The sequence below is a fragment of the Lacerta agilis genome, chromosome 17 (assembly GCF_009819535.1).
Source record: "Lacerta agilis isolate rLacAgi1 chromosome 17, rLacAgi1.pri, whole genome shotgun sequence".
Lineage (NCBI taxonomy): Eukaryota > Metazoa > Chordata > Lepidosauria > Squamata > Lacertidae > Lacerta > Lacerta agilis.
This window is the reverse complement of record NC_046328.1, coordinates 23,851,537-23,871,242: the sequence shown is the minus strand read 5'-3', so window position 1 is coordinate 23,871,242 and position 19,706 is coordinate 23,851,537. Positions and strand designations below refer to the sequence as shown.

Genomic DNA, 19,706 nt, shown 5'->3' with positions numbered 1-19,706 from the left:
CCTAGTTATTGAGAGGCAAAGGTTTTCCCAAAATCTGGCTCTTGGGTATGGTGCTCCATCGCTGTTTCTGCCTCTGCATCCCGAGAAGGAAGCGGGGAGGCTCCATCCCAGCTGCTTCAAAGACCAGGCACAGGCAACTCCCTCCCCCCAACCAGAGCTTGGGTAGGAGGAGCTTCAGGCGCTGGAAGGGGCGGGGCCAAGCTCAGCGGAGCCGTCCGCTCCGGAGAGCTAAGCCTGCTTCAGTCCGGAGGGGTGGGGTGGCGTCTGGGGGAAGAGATTTGATGGAGAGGCCAAACTGAAAGAACCCTGCTTGCAAACTGCTGGCTGGTCCCCTCCCAGCCCCTTGCCGGACTGCCAGGAAGGCAGGCAGAGAGACAAAGAGCCTCTTGGAGGAGGACCCAGGAGGACCGGAGGAAAAGAGGGGCGGTGGATCTGCAGAAGAAACAGGATCTGGGGACGCCCTGAAGGGGTGTGCAAAAGGTCGTTGTTCCTGGAAGGGCCCTGGGAGTCCCTGAAGGCGCCAGGAATTAGATCCCACATTCTGCAAAGGCAGAAACGGCCGGATTCAAGAAGGAGGGAAGGAGAAACGGAAATCCAGGATTTAATGCCCTGGAGATGTCCCTACCCCAAAGGTTCTCTGGGTCTGAAAGTCAAGTCAAAAGATCTAGCACGGAATGGCATGTCCACCAGGAATCCAGTAGGGTAGAGGATTAGAACCCGGAACTCCAGAGGGCAAAGAACTGGGATATAATCTGGAACTGTCATGCAAGACTGGACATCTAGAAGGGCAAGAAGCTAAAGGGTGGGTGGTGGAATCCCAGCCTCTTGGCTGGAACAAGGAGCTCAATTCTGGAATTTCCAGGGTAAAGTTTTTTTTTTAAAAAAAACAAACAAACGAAACCCCCTCTGGATTCTTCAAGAACTGTGGATCTAGAACTAAGATCCAGAAAAGCAAGAGAGATATATCAAGATCAGAAATGGACCATGTAGAACCTGGAATGGGCCTGTCCTGGGATATCTAGAACCTTGGAATGAAGAAATCGAAGGGATCTAGACTTGTCTGGAAACTGAGAGCCGAGTGGCATGGAACCCAGGAGTCCTGAGGGGTGAAGGGGGCCTGAAAGGAGAGTGGGGTGCATTCAGGGTCCAGGAACAGTGAACGTGACACAGGAGCTGGAGGGCAAAGCAGACTGAGCCCAGGCGTTTGATTTGGGCATCTGCCGCCTTGGCAGGATCTGGAGCCCCTGAGCCCAGGAAGGGTCAGAGGCAAGGTGGCCCAGCCTGAGTCCTGGTGAGCAAAAAGGGTCAAAGAGCAGAGAGCACCCCGAGTCACAGAGAGCTCCACTAACAGCGGCATCTTGAGGAGGGTGGCACGGATGCCCTCTCCCATCTCTGCCTGAGCGCTGCAGCATTTCCCGAGTCTGATTCCTTTGGCGGGGGGGGGGGGGGGGCGCGACGGTGGGGGGGAAGGATGTTCTGCTGCCTGCGTCTCCGATGCCACCTCCAGCCACGCTGAACTTTTGCTTGCCACGCAGCAGCAGCAGCAGACCAGCCGCCGTGCAGGCGAGGGGGCTCTGCTGCGGTTGGGCCCCCCCTCCATGGCGCCCGGAGGAGCAGAGGGCTCAGGGGGCACCTGGGGGCCACGATCCAGCCAGGCGAGCCTGAGCAAGAGGCAGGGGGCTCAGAGAGGCGGGGAGATGGAGCAGGATGGCCGCGGCTGCTCTCTGGGCCCCTGAGACACTGAGCAGAAGGTAAAAAGGCATCTGGGGCAATTGGATTGGGGGGGGGGAACACAGAAATGTGATGTGTGCCTGTGTGTTGGGGTGTTGGGGTGTGTGTGTCTAGCTGAGCTTCGTGGGAAGTTGGGTTAGGCAGTGATGGCTCCTGGAGGGGGGTTGTCGAGTGACTAATGTCCTGCAGAGGGGGACTGCAGAGTGTTTAATTTTGGGGAGGGGGAGAAAACCACAAATGGGGTGCGCTGGTCTCCTGGGGGGGGGAGGGAGAGCCCCCCTTTTAGCTGTCTCTGCCTGTTACAAACCCTGGAAAGGTTTCCAGAAAAGAAAAAGGAATCTGATCTCCCAAACCTCTTTTTCTCCTACTGAATCTCCCCCCCCCCTTTTCCCTACCCATAAAGTTACATTGTGATGGAAATGGTGGGGGTCCCTTTCCCCACTCCTCTTTTATTCTTCTCTGACCTTTGTCTTTCCATCTTGATTAAAATCGGAGGGGGGTGTCCTTCCAGTGATGGGAAGCAGATGCTCAGTAGCAGGAAGGAGGTGGTGAAAGGGATCAGCCAGCTTCAAATTATTCCACCTCAATTGCATCCTGCGCTGGCCACTTGCCCCCCCCTCCCGTGGCACTAGTTACACTCCCCCCCCCCATTTCTCTGGCCATCTGCAACCTTTCACCTGCACCAGCGCAGAGAGGCAGTGGCTGTTCCCGACTCTGCCACTAGGAGGCCTCCTTGTGCCCGGCAGGGCCAGGCGCTCCTGCCTGGAGCAGAGAAGGGAGTGCCCTGGGGGAAGTGGGGTGTGTGTGTGTTTGTGTGGAGAGGAGAAAGAGAGAGGGAGAGAGGGAGGTAGATTTGTCATCTGCTGCATCAACAGACAGGCAGAACCAAGCCCAGCTCCAAACGCAGACTAAGGCCCATATTTATGTCTGGGATTTGGATTTCAAGGTGGGGTGGGGGCACCCCAGTGCTGGTAACAAAGAGCTCAGGTGTTCTGGTTGCCAAACTGAGCATAGGAACATAGGGAACTGCTTTCTACCGAGGGTCAGACCAGCACTGTCCACACTGGCTGGCAGCAGCTCTTAAGGTTTCAGAGAGGGAGTTTCTCTCAGCCCTCCCTGGAGATACCAGCAGGTATTGAACCCAGGTATGGTCCTTTCCCTAAACTTGCATCACTCGTCAGCTCCTAATGATCCCCAAACACCACCCCCACCATCCTGACTCCCTCCAACCACTAGACCTCATTGTCTTCCCTGAGCTGAGGAAGCAGCGGTGCAGGTTGCTCAGCCTCCATTGCTTCAGCTGACCATCTCCTAAAAGTCTCTTGCCAAACGGCCCAGTCCCCAGAGGCAACCATCCTGGCTCTCTCTAACCTTTCGTATCTTAACCCGGAGCTAGCAGCAGAACCCAGGAGTCCTGGGGGCCAGTGACAGCCACCAGACCAGCTCCTTCCTCTGAGCTGGAGGCTAGAAAGTCCCTGGCGGCGGACTTCTCCCCACAACCAACCACCCCTCCCCGCCCAGAGTCTTGAACACCTTCCAGCAGTCTCCATTTGCACAATGCCCTTTAATTCTCACTAGCCTGGGGAAATCACGGTGATTTTCTTATTCTTCCAGAGCAGTTATAAATTAGGTGGCACTCTAGTCTTCCCTTTTCACCTTGACCCTGCCCTTCCCTCTCTTCCCAGCAGCGCAGGATTTAGGGCAGCGTGGGTAGCACAGGGCGCCAAGCCAAGGGGGCACATTACAATAACAATAACAACAACAATAATAATACCTATGTTTATACGGGTTCCTACTGAGAAGATCCATTAAAAAGGCACCTGTACCAAAATGAATTATTATGAAACTAAGAAATATTTAAGGGTGAGGGGTGCCAAATTTTGTCCTCGCTCAGGGCGCCATATTACCCAAGTCCTCCCCTGTTCCCTTACAGAACTGGAGGCAGAACACAGATGCATTTGGAGGGGGGCTCTTGCTGAGCCTGGTGTGGAACTGTATGCTCTGGTTTGGTTCCCAGGCTTCAGGCAGGGACAGGACTCCTTCCCATCACATGTTAGCTGAATAAAAGTCCCCCCCCTCCCACCTCTGCATGAGAGCAAGGGGAACATAGGAAGCTGCCTTATACTGAATCAGACCACCGGTCCATCTAAACTAGTATTGCCTGCAATGACCAGCAGCAGTGGCTCTCCAGGGAGTCTCTGCCAGCTCTACCTGGAGATGCCGCTGGGGATTGAACTTGGGATCTACCGCATGCAAGGCGGGTGCTCTACCACTGAGATACAGCCCTTCCCCAAAAGAAAAATTCTAGTCCTCATGGTTCTGAATAAAGGACCAATTTAAATAGGAACAGAGGAAGCTGCTTTATACTGAATCAGGGCATTGGTCCATCTAGCTCAGTGCTGTCTGCACTGACTGGCAGCAGCTCTACAGGGTTTTAGGCAGGGATCTCTGCCAGCCCTACCTGGGGATTGAACCCCAGGAAGTTTTCTGCATGTAAGGCAGATGCTCTACCTCTGAGCTATGCCTCTCCCCCAAGAGCTCATCTTCTAGTCCATGGGTAGGCAAACCAAGGCCCGGATCTGGCCCAATCACCTTCTCAATCTGGCCCACAGACGGTCCAGGAATCAGTGTGTTTTTACACAAGTAGAATGTGTCCTTTTATTTAAAATGCATCTCTGGATTCTTTGTGGGGCCTGCCTGGTGTTTTGACACGAGCAGAATGTGTGCTTTTATTTAAAATGCATTCCTGGGTTATTTGTGGGGCATATGAATTTGTTCATCCCCCCCCCCAAAAAAAAACAGTCCGGCCCCCCACAAGGTCTGAGGGACAGTGGACCAGCCTCCCTGCTGAAAAAGTTTGCTGACCCCTGTTCTAGTCTAGCATCCTGACCACAAACAGCCCATCATATGGTTTAGGAAACAAGCACACATATGCTAGGCATGAAGTCAACAGCCCCTCCCCTGCTGTTTGCTCTTTCCCAAGGCAACTCTTCCTCTGAGGTAGACAGTCTCTGGACATGGAGGTTCTATCTAACTTCTGCAACAAAATAGCCGTTCATAGCCCTCTTCAGCTCCTTGGGATTTAATCTCTTCCCCTTTAAAAGACACTGCATCTTGGAGCAGTGAGTTCCACAGGTAGTAATTTGTTGGGATGGTTGAGGCACACATACTGCTAGATGGAACATATCAATGAGCTGCTGCATGCATGAGACACTTCGTCGTCTAAGCTGCCCTTCTCTTATGCAAAAATGCACACAAGTATAGACATTTATAGGTCCACAGGAAACCGCTCTGGCGTCCCCTTGGCTCCAACTATCCTTAGGCTTGAGGAAACACACAAAAGGGGCGGGGGGAGATGCCAAATCTGCATATCTGCCTGGCATCTCACGGAGCATTGCTGCAGGGCCAGATACCGAACATCGCAGCAGGCAGAGACGAGAGGCTGTTGCTGCGTGGGGAGCCTAGCAGGCAGGAATAAAAATAGGCGCAGCATCTCTTATAAGTCTGGCTTCTCGCAGCAGCGTAGGAAGCGCGAAAACTTTTGAATGATGAAGGGCTGTCTGCCAGCAGTGAAGAAGAGCTCTGTGTCACCTGGGAGGTGTGTGCCACACTAGCACATGTGTCCTGCACTGGCCAAGATGGGTTCAGGAACAGAGATGACCTTCCCAGGCTGGTGTTCCTCATATAAGAACCTGTTGAATCAGGCCAATGGCCCATCTAGTCCAGCCTTCTCTTCTCACAGTGGCCAGCCAGATAGATGATGCATGTGGGGAAACCGCAAGCACAATACAGGACCTACGAGGCCTGGCACATGAATGACCTGGCACCTAGTCCTGTCTCTCCACACCTGATCACACTCGGCTGCCATCTTGCTTCCTAAGGAGGGTGATGACCTGAAGCAGAGGATAGAGCAGCACTCTGTCTATGCTCAGAGGTTCCCTCTATTGGTCTGCAATGTGTTTCAGGGCTGAGCCCTGACCCTGATGAACTCTCTGGCTTTCCCTCTTCTTCTGCCCGCCTTGCAGATGTTAGCAAAGAGATGAAAGGGGGGGGGGAGTCCCACCAGGGTTGAGGGTTCAAGTCTGAGAGAGCACACACTTTCGCTCAGTCTCTTTTAGCTTTATCTGCCCTGCCATCTTTTGAGTGCTGAGACAATAAAGGTAAAGGAACCCCTGACCATTAGGTCCAGTCGTGTCCGACTCTGGGGTTGCGGCGCTCATCTTGCGTTACTGGCCGAGGGAGCTAGTGTACACTTTCTGGGTCATGTGGCCAGCATGACTAAGCCGCTTCTGGCGAACCAGAGCAGCGCACGGAAACGCCGTTTACCTTCCCGCCTGGAGCGGTACCTATTTATCTACTTGCACTTTGATGTGCTTTCGATCTGCTAGGTGGGCAGGAGCTGGGACCGAGCAACCGGAGCTCACCCCATCGCAGGGATTCGAACTGCCGACCTTCTGATCGGCAAGCCCTAGGCTCAGTGGTTTAGCCCACAGACAATACAGAACCTTTAATCCCTCCACCTGGCTGGCAATTTGCAAAAGGTCTCTGGAGTTGTCACCTCTGGCGTGCTTGACCCCTTGGCCACCTGTGTCCTGAGAAAGCAGCTTGTGCAGCCGGCTTTCAAGCAGATCCCCCCTCCCATTTCAACCATGGAAATAAGAGCCCCCTCCCCCCCATTTCAGACGAATGACGTCTTAATCCCAACCACTGTGTGCTCTGCTCATTGACTCTCATGTAGCTCAGCTTCCACCAGCTGAAAAGCAGGAAGGCGCTTAATCCAAACAAAGGTATATTAGAGGGAATGAATGTTTCCCTCCCTTCCCCCACAAAAAATATCTCTGCAGTTCAAGATAAACTTCAGCAGCTGTAGCTATGGATTGTATGCTGCCTTGGTGTGGTATAGTAGTCAGAGTGTCGGACTAGGACCCAGGAGACTAGGGTTCAAATCCCCTTCTTGGCCACAAAGCTCATTGAGAGACCTTGGGCCAGTCCCAGCCTCTCAGGCTAACCTACCTCGCAGGGTTGTTGTAAGGACAAAATGAGGAGCCACCTCCAGAACCCTGGAGTAAAAGGTGGGGTTTAACTGCAACAAACAAACAAACAAACCCTAAAAATGATGTGCATGTATTGACATAACACAGAGAAAGTAACTCCCCCAGCTTTCAAGATTTAACATCTAGAACAGCTTTGCCTAACCTGGGGGGTTTCCAGATGTTTGACCTAAGAACATTAAAACATAAAATCTAGCTTTGCTGGGATCAGGCCAATGGCCCATCATCGCCAGCATCTTGTTCTGACAGTGTAAGTGGGATCTGAGCACTCTCCCCTTCTGTCAACTCCAGCAACTGGTATCGAGAAGCATTGCTGCCTCTGACTATGGAAGCAGAGCCATCATGGATGGCGGCCATTGATAGATAGCCTTCTCCTCTATAAAACCACATGGGCTACCCCTTATTTAGATGGTAAAATATATTACTTTATAGAATCATACGAGTTGGAAGGGACACCACGGATCATCTAGCCCAGCCCCCTGCAATGCAGGAATCCTGCCCACAGCTATCCTTGGGTGGGCTCAAACCACCAATCTTCTGGTTAACTGCTGACTATTAACTTCAAAATGTGCCAAGCTCCCCTTTCCACAAAGCCTGTGTTTGCTGACCCCTCATGCCCCTTCTGCTGAGTGGGGCTCTGCAACAGTGACCCTGGATCCTGCCCTGATGGCATCCCACATTCTGTCTGCTGTTCCCATATCCACTCTTTCCCTAGTACGGCCAAGAAACAGGGCGTAGGATGCAGCTGTGCAAATGAGGTGGCTTATTATTATTATTATTCAATTTATAACATGCCTTTTCCCAGCAGATCCCAGGGCAGGTTATAATAATTTAAAATCCAGAAGTACAAAGAGTTAAAACGTACTACGCTCACAGGAATTGGCAGGTGGCTGTTCCTGAAAGTGCGCGTCACAGAAGTCAACGGCCAGGGTAAAGGAAGCTGCGCAGTGAAGGGGCTAGGAGCATCTCTGAGGAGAGGCAGTTTTACAACTTAGGGGCTGCCACAGAGAAGGCCCTTTCCTGGTACACCAGCACCCCAAATTCCTGAGAGCGGTGGAACAACCAAGACTGTCCCCCCCCTCTGCTAACTTCAGCACCAAGGGTGTCTATAGGGAAGGGGGCCATCTTTCAGAAATTTGGGACTTGTTCAGGGCTTTCAACACTAATGCGAGCAGCTTGAATTAGGCCTGAAACTGTTTTTAAACAGGGGTAATATAACTTGAGGGCTGAAGTGAGTAATCTGGCCGCTGCATATCCATCAATCTGTGACATACATTTTTGTGCAATATAATTTGTGCTTTGATGAAGATCCTCTAGTGCTCTCCCCCCTCCCCCCCAACCCTGCTTTCCATCTATCTCTCCTTTTCTCCTTACTCAGGCTTCCCTTCTTATTTGATTATCTCTTCACTGGGCATATGGAAATATGGATGGTGGTTGGATGTGCAAAAGAATCACATCTGTCTATATCTAAGTATATATTAATGACTGGGAGGATTTGAAATAACAATGGCTGTGTCAAATGAATGTTGGGGGTATTAAATGGGAATGAAAATAATGTTTTTAAAATGTTTAAAATTAGGAATATACTGAATTGTAGGAAGCTGCTTTATACTGATTATACTGATTTATACTGATATAACCACTGATTATTTTGATTATTTAATTTCTATACTGCTTAATATACAGGGGATTTGCTGCTTACGCAAGGGTTATGTTCCAGGCTGCAGCATATGTCACTGGGATGTACAAGAGTGGGGATTCCCCCACCCTGCCCTCGCTCCATTCTGCCCCCCACACCGCCCCATTTCATTGCACATGTGTGTGGTCATGCGTGACCCAAAGACATGCAAACGGGGAGTTTCCTGTGTTCAGGTATCACCTGTATTAAAAATATATCTAACTGGTGTACAAAAGACTAAAGTAACGACAGCAACAAAAAAAAAGTTGCAAAAACAAACACTTACATATAAAAATGCTACATTAAAACAAAGTTACTACCGGTAATATATTAAAATCTATATAAATTCCTTTTCCTTCTAACATACCCTCCCTCTCAGCCTCTGGGTTCTCGCCCAGGATCCAAACCAACTCTCAGCTCACCCACAAAAGTCTCACAATGAGAAGAGTTCCAGGAAACAGGAGACATCACCCTAATTTCTCAGTCTGCACTTGCTTTTTATGGGCAGCCCCAAAGTGGATGGTACTTCCTCAGCTGTGTCCCATTTAGCTGCATTCTCCACACACCCAGTTCTAGGTACAGCAGGTTTGTTGAATTTCCAAGCAGGTCCAGAAGATGTGAGAAAGGCTCCCTGCACTCTCAGCTATTTCGTCACCCTCTGCCCTCTCCTCCTCCACCTGCTGGACCAGCTAGCATGGTGTTGCCTGTACTGGCTAGCAGTGGCTCTCCAGGGTTTCAGGCACAGGTCTATCCCAACCCAAACTGGAGATGCCAGGCACTGAACAAGGATCTTCTGCGTTGATAGCAGATGCTCTACCTATCACATCATCTCTGTCATCTTAAAAAGCTTCTGGTCCACATGGTTCTAAATAAAGGCTGGTTTAAATGGAAGGCTGTCTTCTACAGAGTCAGACTGCTGGTCCATCTAGCACAATATCACCTACACAAACTGGCAGTAGCTCTGCAGAGTTTCAGCCAGGGTTTCCTCCCAATCCTACCTTGAGATGCTGGGGATCAAACCTGGGGCTTTCTGTGTGCGAAGCAGATGCTCTGCAAATGAGCTACGGCCCTGCCCCAAATTAATCTGATGCACTGGCAAGTACACTCTGCAATTAATAGCAAATGTAAACAATCATGTACAAATATGTATAAAAAAGAGAAGAGATAGAATTAGATTAATAGACTAACCAAAATTAAGGGGCGTGTGTGAAGGAATGAAGGGGGCAAATTGCCACCTGACATGAAGTCCTCTCTGAGTCCCCAAATTCCCGCCTCATGCCATCATCAAGCCAACCTTCTTTCTTTACTCCTATGTTTAAAATGTATTTTTTATTAAATCCTTCCAACATATAACATACAGATGAATAACAAAATATCCTGCCCTAACCCAGAAGCTAATGTTTAGGCAATACATGCGAAATAGCCAACTAAAGTTCTGATCCCAAACTACTATTTGTATGGCAGGTGATAAACAGTTCAAGTTAACCAAAAGAGTTTATGAGGTTTTAGCCATGGACATAATAAAGCTGTGCGATTCAACAGCGATGAGTCTTTGTGCTTCAGGCCTTGCGCTTGTTTTATCCTGGGATTCTTCCACAAGTGCTGTTTTGTAACTGTTTGGCAGAGAAGCCCCTTCTAACTTCTTCCAGTATCTCATTCTGATGAGCCTGAAAGGACTTATTAAAGGTTTAGACTGCAAGTTAACCTTGTTTTCTGTGAAATGACTGGGGACAACCAGCTTCGGATATATAGGGCTTATCTTGTCTGCTGCTTTTCTCTGGGGAAAACCCACTCTTTAGCGCTCAATCGGAGCAAATGGCAATTCGGGATTCTACGGATTGATGTTTGCTCCAATTTAGCGCTAAAGAGTGGGTTTTCCCTGGGAAAAAGCATGGCAAGGGGGAAACAACTCAGACCTATGCCCAGAAAGCGAAGATCAAATGGAAAACTGCTTGGATCCAGGCTTTCTAGGCATGGGGCGAGTGGAAGTGTGGACGAACCCTTAGAGATGTTTTGTCCGGTAACTGCTTTTATTTCATTCCCTCCTTCTCCAGGGCTTGCCAAGCCGTTTACCATGGAAAGCCTGCTGCTGCTGCTGGTCCAGCTACTGATGGTGGGACGCGCATTGGCCCAGGTTGAGGGCTGTCCCTTCCACTGCGTGTGCCAGAACCTCTCCGAGTCACTCAGCACCCTCTGCGCCAACAAGGGCCTGCTCTTCATCCCACCCAACATTGACCGCCGGACGGTGGAGCTGCGGCTGGCTGACAACTTCATCCAGGTGGTGGAGCCGCCCGACTTCCTGAACATGACAGGCCTGGTGGACCTGACCCTGTCGCGCAACACCATTGACACCATCCGGCCCTTTGCTTTCGGCGACCTGGAGAGCCTCCGCTCACTCCACCTGGACGGTAACCGGCTGACCCACATCCAGGAGGAGGCCCTGCGTGGGATGCTCAACCTCCAGCATCTCATCCTGAACAACAACCAACTGGTGGACATCTCGGTGGTCGCCTTCGACGACTTCCTGATGACCCTGGAGGACCTGGATTTGTCCTACAATAACCTGCACCGGGTCCCCTGGGAAGGGATCCAGGGGATGCTCTGCCTCCACACCCTCAACCTGGACCACAACCTGATCGACTTCATCATGGAAGGGGCCTTTGCCGAGCTCTACAAGCTCTCCCGCTTGGATATGACCTCCAACCGCCTTTACACGCTGCCTCCCGATCCACTCTTTGCCCGCTCTCAGGTCGGGGTCATCAGCCCGACCCCGTACACCTCCACCATTGTGCTCAGCTTTGGCGGGAACCCTTTGCACTGCAACTGCGAGTTGCTGTGGCTGCGCCGCCTGGTGCGGGAGGACGACATGGAGACCTGCGCCTCCCCTGCTCAGGTGGCGGGCCGCTACTTTTGGTCGGTCCCTGAGGAGGAGTTCACCTGCGAGCCGCCCCTCATCACTCGCCACACCCACAAGCTCTGGATCTTGGAGGGCCAACGGGCCACCCTGAGGTGCCGGGCCATTGGGGACCCTGAGCCGGTCATCCACTGGGTCTCCCCTGATGACAAAATCATGTCGAACTCCTCCAGGACCATGTCCTTCCGCAATGGCACATTGGACATCTTGGTGACCACCATCCGGGACGACGGGGCCTACACCTGCATCGCCATCAACGCTGCAGGGGAGTCCACGGCCACCGTGGACCTAAAAATCATCCCCTTGCCTCACCGGGGGAATGGCAGCATCACTGTGCTACAGCAGGACCCGGGCTCCTCCGACATTGCCACTTCGGCCAAGACGTCGGCCAACGCCAGCGAAGGGGGCTTCGAGAAAAGGGTGGAGGTGTCTGATGTGACGGCCAGCTCAGCGCTGGTACGGTGGGTGGCTGACAAGTCAGCCTACGCCGCCTGGATGTACCAGATCCAGTACAACTGCACTGTGGATGACACTCTCATTTACAGGTAAGGCGTTTGCGACCGTGCCGCCTGGGACCCTGATCCCAAGGAACTCTCGTTATGCCTCTCAGCTGCTTTCTCCTTCGCTGGCTGCCAGGTGGGCCCAGGGACCAAGATTTTACTGTTTCCGTCTGTGAGCAAGAGGTTTCTGGCACTTCAAATTATAATTCTGTTCTCCCAAGACCCTCATGAAGCCAGCCTCCTGGATTATGTGAACTCCAGTTGCTCACTGCTGGGCTCAGATCCTCCTTGTGTGAGCTTCCCAGGAGATCTATCAGGATGGCCACTGTGGGAACAGGATGTTGGCCTCTGGTCTGATCCAGCAGCCAGGCTCTCTTCTGTGGTCCTTCCTCTTTTGCTCCTTTCCCAGGTGGAGAGCAGCAGAGACTGGCTCAGAGTAGCAGGGACAGAACTTCATCCAAGCCTCTGGTTGCTGCTCATTCCAGGGAGCAGCTCTCATCCTGTCACCTGAGCCACTCTGGAGTGATTTTCCATAGCTGGAGCCGACATCCCTAGCCCTCTTTAAGATTAGTAGCTAACCAAGTTTGTTGCCCGCAGCACAGGAAGCTGCCTCATACAGAGCCAGACTGTTGCTCCATGGCGCTCAGGACTGTCTACACAATCAATAGGCAGGGAGTTCCAAAGTGTAGATTCTGCCACACTAAAAGATTGAGCTCTTACAATTGTGGAACAGTATTATGTGGCACCTATAACACTGCCAATTCTGCTGACTGAAGTAGTTGAGGGTGCATATCAGGTAAGGCAAACTGGTCCCAAGTTCTTAAGGGTTTTATATACTAATAGCAACACCTTGGCACACACATTTCAATAGGCAAGGGTGACAGAAGGCTGCAAGAGGCCATTTCACATTTCCAGAGGCTGATAACAGGTTTCTCGGGAGTGAACCTGCTGGAATTAAGTCCTGCTTTAAAAACGGGAAGCAAAACTGTGCAAAGAGAGGGTTGCTGATCTGCTCCGCAATCTTCGTTTTCAACCAGTTCCAGCAACACCACCATACCTCCTCCCTCTGGCCTTCCTCCGACAATCCCTCAAGTCACTTCATGTGGTCAGGGAAGTCAGGAGAGTGTTAGGGCAGGAAGCAATGCTAACAGGACCCTGGGGAGATGTTGTGAGTCTGGGCAGTTACAGACAGCATGAAATATACATGGGTTGTGAACAGCTCAATGCCCAAGACGCACAGTGAAGAGCATCTGCTGTACATGCTCCAGGTTCAATCCTCAAGGGCTTCTACTGGCAGGGCTGGAAAAGACCCCGTGCCTGGAAATCCTGGACAGCCACTGTTAGTCAGTGCATACAATACTGAAGTTATGTGGACCAGTGGTCTGACTCTGTATATAAGGCAGCTTCCTATGCCACCTGGCTCAGTTGAACAGGAGGTGGGAGACAGAGATCCCCCCCCCTAAATTGGAGGCTGCATCCTATTTTCATCCAAAAGCATGAGAGTTCACTGTCTTTTGTCCACTGTCTGTTGTTCCTGGGAGCTCACAGTCCAACTTTTATGCATGTTTACTCAGAAATACGCCCCACTTTATTCACTGGGGCTACTTCCAAGCAGGACTGCACTCTTAACTTTTAAATAAATGGTGTTCATTGCTTGGGTACACGGACAGCCCAACACAAACTTGTCTGCTTAGCAGGCCTAAGTCTGCAGCACAGAAGGCTGTTTGGACAAAAGTTCTGCATTGTGCTGCAAGGTCTTATTTAGTTGCAAAACAATGCATTTAATTATTGTAGAAACCAATTAGTACACACACTTGTCGGGAAATATATGAATTCCATACTGGGAGACTTGATTGAAATGAACTGATTTAAACCAGCAATTTTCTAGGTAATGCTAGCTATTTTATTTATTTAAAAGCATTTATAAGCCACTTAATTGTTTTTTCAAAAAAACTTCTAAGTGGTGTACAAGAACAAACAGCATCATTAAAACAAAAATGCAACCTAAAACCAATAAAACAGCAGCATGAAAGCAAAGGAAAAGAACTAGAACAGGAATGCAGGGGATTCAAATACATAAATAAGGGTCTAATCTTCTGCGTCAGGGAAAGCCTGGGCAAAAAGGGTTATTTACAAGACATCTGAAGCAGCTGGTGGCTGTTGCTTCACATGTGTCAGAGGGAAGGCCATTCATAATATAGGGGCAATGATGGAAAATGCCCCTTTTTGGGTCATCACCCTATGATATTCTGTAGGGTGCAGTGTCACAAGGAGAATTTCCCTAGATTTCTAAGGGAATTTCCAGGTAACCTGAAATCATAAATTATTATTTAAACTAGTTTGCTCTGCAAGAAGATGGCAAGGGAGAGAACTGTGCTTCCTGACATGTTTGTTTTCTACACGCAAGGAGGTCACCCCCACAACTTCAGAAGAACATTCAAACCTGCAACACCCCCTCTAATTGCAGCCTGGAATGTGCATTTTATCCGGATGTTTGTTCCAGGGCTTGCATCCTCCCTGGTTCCTCACAATGCTTGTTTTGGTGATCTAATCTGGATTTGAATTTGCACTTTAGCAAGTGTGTGTGTGTCTGTGAAGCGTAACCAGTGACAAAGGCCACAGCCTCAAGACTCTTGTCACTGAAACGAATCAATTACAACACTGACAAGATTAGGAGCCCATATGCAGGCAAACACTTGAGAGGTGGGGAAAGCAAACAGAGCCTGGCTGCTGCATCAGACCGAGGTGGCTCAATAGAACCCAGTACTCCGCTTTCCACAGAGGTCAGCCAGAGGCCTTAGGAAGGGAATCCTACAAGCAGGGAAAGACTGCAGCAGTCCCATTGCCCTGTCTTCAACGGCTGCCCCATATTGACTGTATTACAGCAGTCTGATCTTGAGGTTGCTAAGGCATGGAGGCAGTGGCCCAGTCTATGCGACTTCCTGGGGCGCAGCACCTCCAAGAATGCTCTCTGCCCTCACAGTGTAAAAGAGTGCCACTGCTGTAATGTAAGAGCCAGTGTGGCATAGTGGTTAGAGTACTGGACTAGGACCTGGGCAGGTCCTTGAGCTCAACCACCACCTCTCAGCCTAACCTACCTCACAGGGTTGTTGTGGGGATTAAAGGAGGAGTGGAGAGAACCACGTAGGCCACCTTGAGAAAATAACTGCCTCCTGATGCATCCCAGGGTCTCTGGTTGTAAGCCAGGGGCGGGGGGGGGGGGCAGGGAAGGTTGGTGATGGAAGCGGGGGGGGGGGGGGCTGGAGGAGGGAAGTGGGAAGGTGAATTGAGTTTAGAGGTGGGGGGCAAAATGGTTTTGAGAAATGCTGTTTTTGAAGTCTGAGGCAGGGTAGCCTTAATCGCCACATGTTTTTTACCCACAGGGGGTTGGACTAGATGAACCTTGGGGATCCTAGCCTAGCCTACAATTCTATGATTCTACGACATGCACAAATATGCATTCCTGAGAAGAAAAATGACCACACACAGATTTGCAACAGGCACCAACATTCAGTGCTTTCTCCTCATCTTGTGCTCTCTGTGGAGCAACAGCTTGGCTCTCCTTCTCCCCTCCCAAAGTCCCCTGAGCACCCTCTCCTGCACGTCCACCCCCACTGCCCCCCGGATCTGGTTTTGGCAGCAGCTGGGGCCTGGGTACACCCTTGTGGCACTCTAAGCCCTGACAGCTGGATCCTCCCCCCCAGGGCTCAAGCCTAGATCTGCCACAACACACTGATGTGCATTTGTGCGCGAGGAGGAGACAGACGAGGGCATTTTCCCCAGGTTCCATTCACCTTTAATATGAACATGACATAAGAACGTAAGGAGGAGAGTGGCTGCAGGATCATGCCAGTGGCCCATCTAGTCCAGCATCTCACTGTGGCCAGCCAGATGCCCATGGGAAGGAAATGAGTTCAAGAGCCCTCTCCCTCCCTGCTGTTTCCTGCAACTGGTCCTCAGAAGCATTACTGCTTCCAACTGCGGAGGCAGAGCAGAGCCCATCATGGCTGGTAGCCATCAACAGCCTTGCAGTCACTCGCCTTGCCTCTGAAGTGGAAAGGGCACCCTGGGCTTTTCATTCAGGGTGGAATTCACGCCAGGGAAACCTGGGGAAGTAGGACAACTTTGCCCAACCTGGTGCCCTCTGGATGTTTATGGCAACAATCCACATCAGCGCCAGTGTGATACGGCTGTGCAAAAGACCTGGCAGTTGCCGGTTTGGGAAGGTTGCCTTTTGACTTGCCTGTTGAGGCCAGACCAGAGGATCAACTGAGCCTTCAATGCTGCTTCCGTTCATCTGGCTCTAAGGTTCATCTTGGGCAGCAGTTCCTGTGGGGCCATCTTCTTGCTGTCCCCGAGTCCCAACCATTTCCATCTGTGGGAGGAGAGAGATGTGCACCTGACACACCCTCTACTGGCCACCCTTAGCTAGCGTGTTGCCACCAGGACAGGGGAGGAGGCTATCGGGTCACTAGTGTTGAAATAGCATCCTGCTGGCTCCTGTAAGTGGAATGGGGAAAGGAGAAGCCTTCTTGTCCCTCAGCCTCAAGCAACAAAACGTCTTGTGAGAGGGGGCCCTGGCTACACCAGACTAGAGTTCAAGCTCCACTGAAAGCAAGGCTGCATCCCAGGTCTGGGAAGATCTAGGAACGTCCTACAGCCTGCCAATCCACCGGCTCCTGTGCCCTGGCGGGCAGATGAATGCAAACATTAAGGTTTTCCTTGCTTTTGCACTTATGCTGAATTGCATCTATCATCTTAATGCCCATTTCCCCAGTGTGGAGAGATGTTCTTGGGAGCTCTCCCAATCCTTCTTTGTTTTAACCCCTCTGAGCACTTTGGTGTCATCAGCGAACTTCGTGAACTTCTTACTGCTAACACTTTCAGGAACAAGTGAAAAAGCTGAAGTCCCAATACTGGTGGGGGAGGACCCTGTTTTTTACATTCTTTGGGTGCGAGAGCTGTCCATTTATTCCCAATCTCTTTTTCCTGTTCCTTAGTTAGTTGCAGACCTGCAAGAGCTAAATTTAGCCAGGTGGCTTTGGTGAGGCAGTTTGGCATATTCCATACAGACTGCAGGGAAGAATATTGAGTTTCACTTGCAAAAAAAGCTGCAGAAGGGAATGACAAGGTGGCAATAATGGCCTGGTAGCTCAAGAGATTGGGTAGCTTCAACAGAGTGTTGGACTAATTCATGGAGGAGACAGCTACTGAGGGCTCCTAGCCACAATGGCTATGCTCTGCCTTCATGATTGGAGCCAGCAATGCTTCTGAATACCAGTTGCTGGAAACCACAGGATGGGAGATTTGCTTTTGTGCTCAGGTCCTGCTTGCGGGCTTCTCATTGGGGCATCTGGTTGGCCAATGGGAGAACAGGATGCTGTACCTTTCTGATCCAGCAAAGGTTCCTCTTATGCCCTTCTGAGATGCCTACTGATGCCTTCTCTCTCCTTCTCTGCAGGATCATCCCTGCTACCAGCCGGCATTTCCACCTCAAGCACCTGGTGCCCAGTGTGGATTACGACCTGTGCGTCTTGGCCATCTTTGACGACGCAGCCACCTCCCTGGCAGCCACGCACCTTTTGGGATGCGCCCAGTTTGCCACGCGGGAGGCCTACCCGGACTGCCACTCACTGCACGCTCACTTCCTGGGTGGGACCCTGACGGTGATAGTAGGGGGCATCATCGTGGTCACCTTGCTGGTCTTCACCGTGGTCATGATGGTGAAGTACAAGGTGTGCGGCAGCGCCCATGGCAGCCTGCCCAAGGTCACCAACGTCTACTCGCAGACCAACGGTGGGCACCCCAACGGCCTGCTCCCCCTGCGAACGCCCCCCAAGGAGCGGGGCGCCAAGCACCGGCGGGTGCGGGCCAAGGCTGCTCAGCCTGAGCGCAGGACGGGAGACAGGGTGGGGGGAGCGGCGTGGGGGCCCCCCAGCACCCCCGCCAAGACCAAGCGCAGCAACTCCCTGGACATGGGAGACGTCTCCTCCAGCTCCTGCTACAGCTACGCCAAGCGCCTCAGCTTCATGTGGACCAAGCGCAGCCAGTCGGTGCACGGGATGCTGGCTCAGTGCGCGGCCTCTGAGGGCGAAGCCAAGCGCCTTGGACCCTTCCTCAACGCGGACGAGCTGGAGGAAAGCGTGGTATAGCGCACACGCCCCCTAGGCTGGAGGAGAGAACCTGCGTGTGCCACAAACCCACCCTCGTGCGTCTGGCAGTGGGCATCGGGCGGCAGTTGACACCTGGATCCCAGCTGTTGGTGGCGGGGTGTGTGCGCTTAAAGGAGAGCCCCTCATGCCGCGACTAAGGTGGGGGTGTTTCTGGCTGTGTAACAGGCCTTGGCCTGGCTTGGGGACAGAAACAATAGAGGCTAAAGGCTTGAACCCGGCTCAGGAGTTCCAGCAACCACAACAGCCTGACTCACTGCTGGACTGGGCAGTGGGGTGGGGGAGGGGGAGGTTGATCGAAGGAGAGCTGCTGCTCTGAATGGAGGGACCCAACCTCGAAAGGGAGGGAATGTTGTTTTGTCCACATTGGCAGGAGATTGATTAATCAGAGCTGAAAGTGGTGGCGTGTCCGTGTTGTGCAGTTGGGGGCACGTAAATCAATTGCTCTGGATGGGGGTGGTGTCCTTTTTTAAAAAAATAATAAATTGCCAAGAAGAGAGAAGAAAAAGGAAGGCAGAAAGAGGAAAGAATTCTGTTAAAACAACCCCCAAATTAGTCAGTGTATGGAAGGCAGGAGATTAAATAGGAAAGTGAATATTATGGGCAGGTTTGTGTACAATCTGTTCGGGGAAAAAAATCCAGGGTGGGTGCAGGTTAAGAAGGGGAAATCAAAATGCCACACCAAGTTAAACCAAAACTCTGTACCATGGAAAGCTGGAATTCTGCAATGTGTATAAATGGGAAACATTTGCCTAGACCTGCTTATTATTATTATTATTATTATTATTATTATTATTGCTATTTTGCCCAGTTTCTGATGGCCGCATGATTTTGTGGGGGAGGGGTGGTCCCAGATTTCCTCAAGGGGCTTTGATCTTTGTAGACATAAGGCCTTAGAAACACACTTTAAAAAAAGAAAGCAAGTGTGGCAAACAATAAGTTGTGTGCAGAAAAAGCACCGAATTAGAATCTATATGGTTGAAACAGTGAGCTTCGTAAAGTACTGACAGGAGAGTCCTAAAAGTTACGTAACCCTATACAATTCACATTTCCCTTAAGATGCAGAGTTATTGATTTACCTAAGTGCTTCTGTTTATGGAGTGTTAGGGATTTCTAACATTTCAGGCAATGAGGAAAGGAATGGGGCGCTTGAGCTTCTCCTTGTACGCCATATCCTTCGCACTGCTCCTGAAGCAATGGAGGGCCCAACCACTGGGTCCATCTAGTGTAGTGCTGTCTACACTATCTGGCAGCTGCTCTCCAGGGTGTCAGGGAGGAGGAGGGTGGGCATTCCCAGCCCTACCCAGAGATGCTCGGATGGTTGCAGAATGTGGGAGAAAGCCAGCTGCAAGAGCTGCCTGCTGCAAGGGCCAGACCCACCCTGGCAGATGGACAGCCTAAGGTTTGTACGGAGGCCCAGCATAACAGAATTGTAGAGTTGGAAGGGACCCTGAGGATCATCTAGTCCAACCCCCTGCAATGCAGGATTCTCAACAATCAACAATCTTTTTGGGGGGAGGGGATCCTCAGAAAAAGTGGTCCTGACAAAAATACTCCTCCCCCACATCTACCCCAGCACCCCACAGCAGAGGTGTCACATAGACCCACCCGCCAAAATTCGGGTGGTGGAGGGGAGACACCCTGAGCATTGATGCCCTGAGT

At 51.2% G+C, this 19,706-nt stretch overlaps 2 protein-coding genes across 4 annotated transcripts in view; one reads left to right on the top strand and one right to left on the bottom strand.

Annotated features, from left to right (window-relative positions):
* PC (pyruvate carboxylase) overlaps window positions 1-19,706 on the bottom strand; it is a 252,297-nt gene that overhangs the window by 25,615 nt on the left and 206,976 nt on the right. The window lies entirely within an intron of this gene.
* LRFN4 (leucine rich repeat and fibronectin type III domain containing 4) lies at window positions 22-18,329 on the top strand. The gene is made up of 3 exons (XM_033174392.1): window positions 22-1,751; window positions 10,515-11,919; window positions 17,336-18,329. Exons 2-3 carry the CDS (start codon window positions 10,535-10,537, stop codon window positions 18,024-18,026), a joined length of 2,076 nt encoding a protein of 691 aa, XP_033030283.1. The 5' UTR covers window positions 22-1,751; window positions 10,515-10,534; the 3' UTR covers window positions 18,027-18,329.

Bases quoted from the DNA above. Each gene is read 5' to 3' on its own strand.
- LRFN4 (XM_033174392.1), top strand. From the start codon at position 10,535: ATGGAAAGCCTGCTGCTGCTGCTGGTCCAGCTACTGATGGTGGGACGC. The intron at 11,920-17,335 runs GTAAGGCGTTTG...CCTTCTCTGCAG, and splicing joins GATGACACTCTCATTTACAG to GATCATCCCTGCTACCAGCC.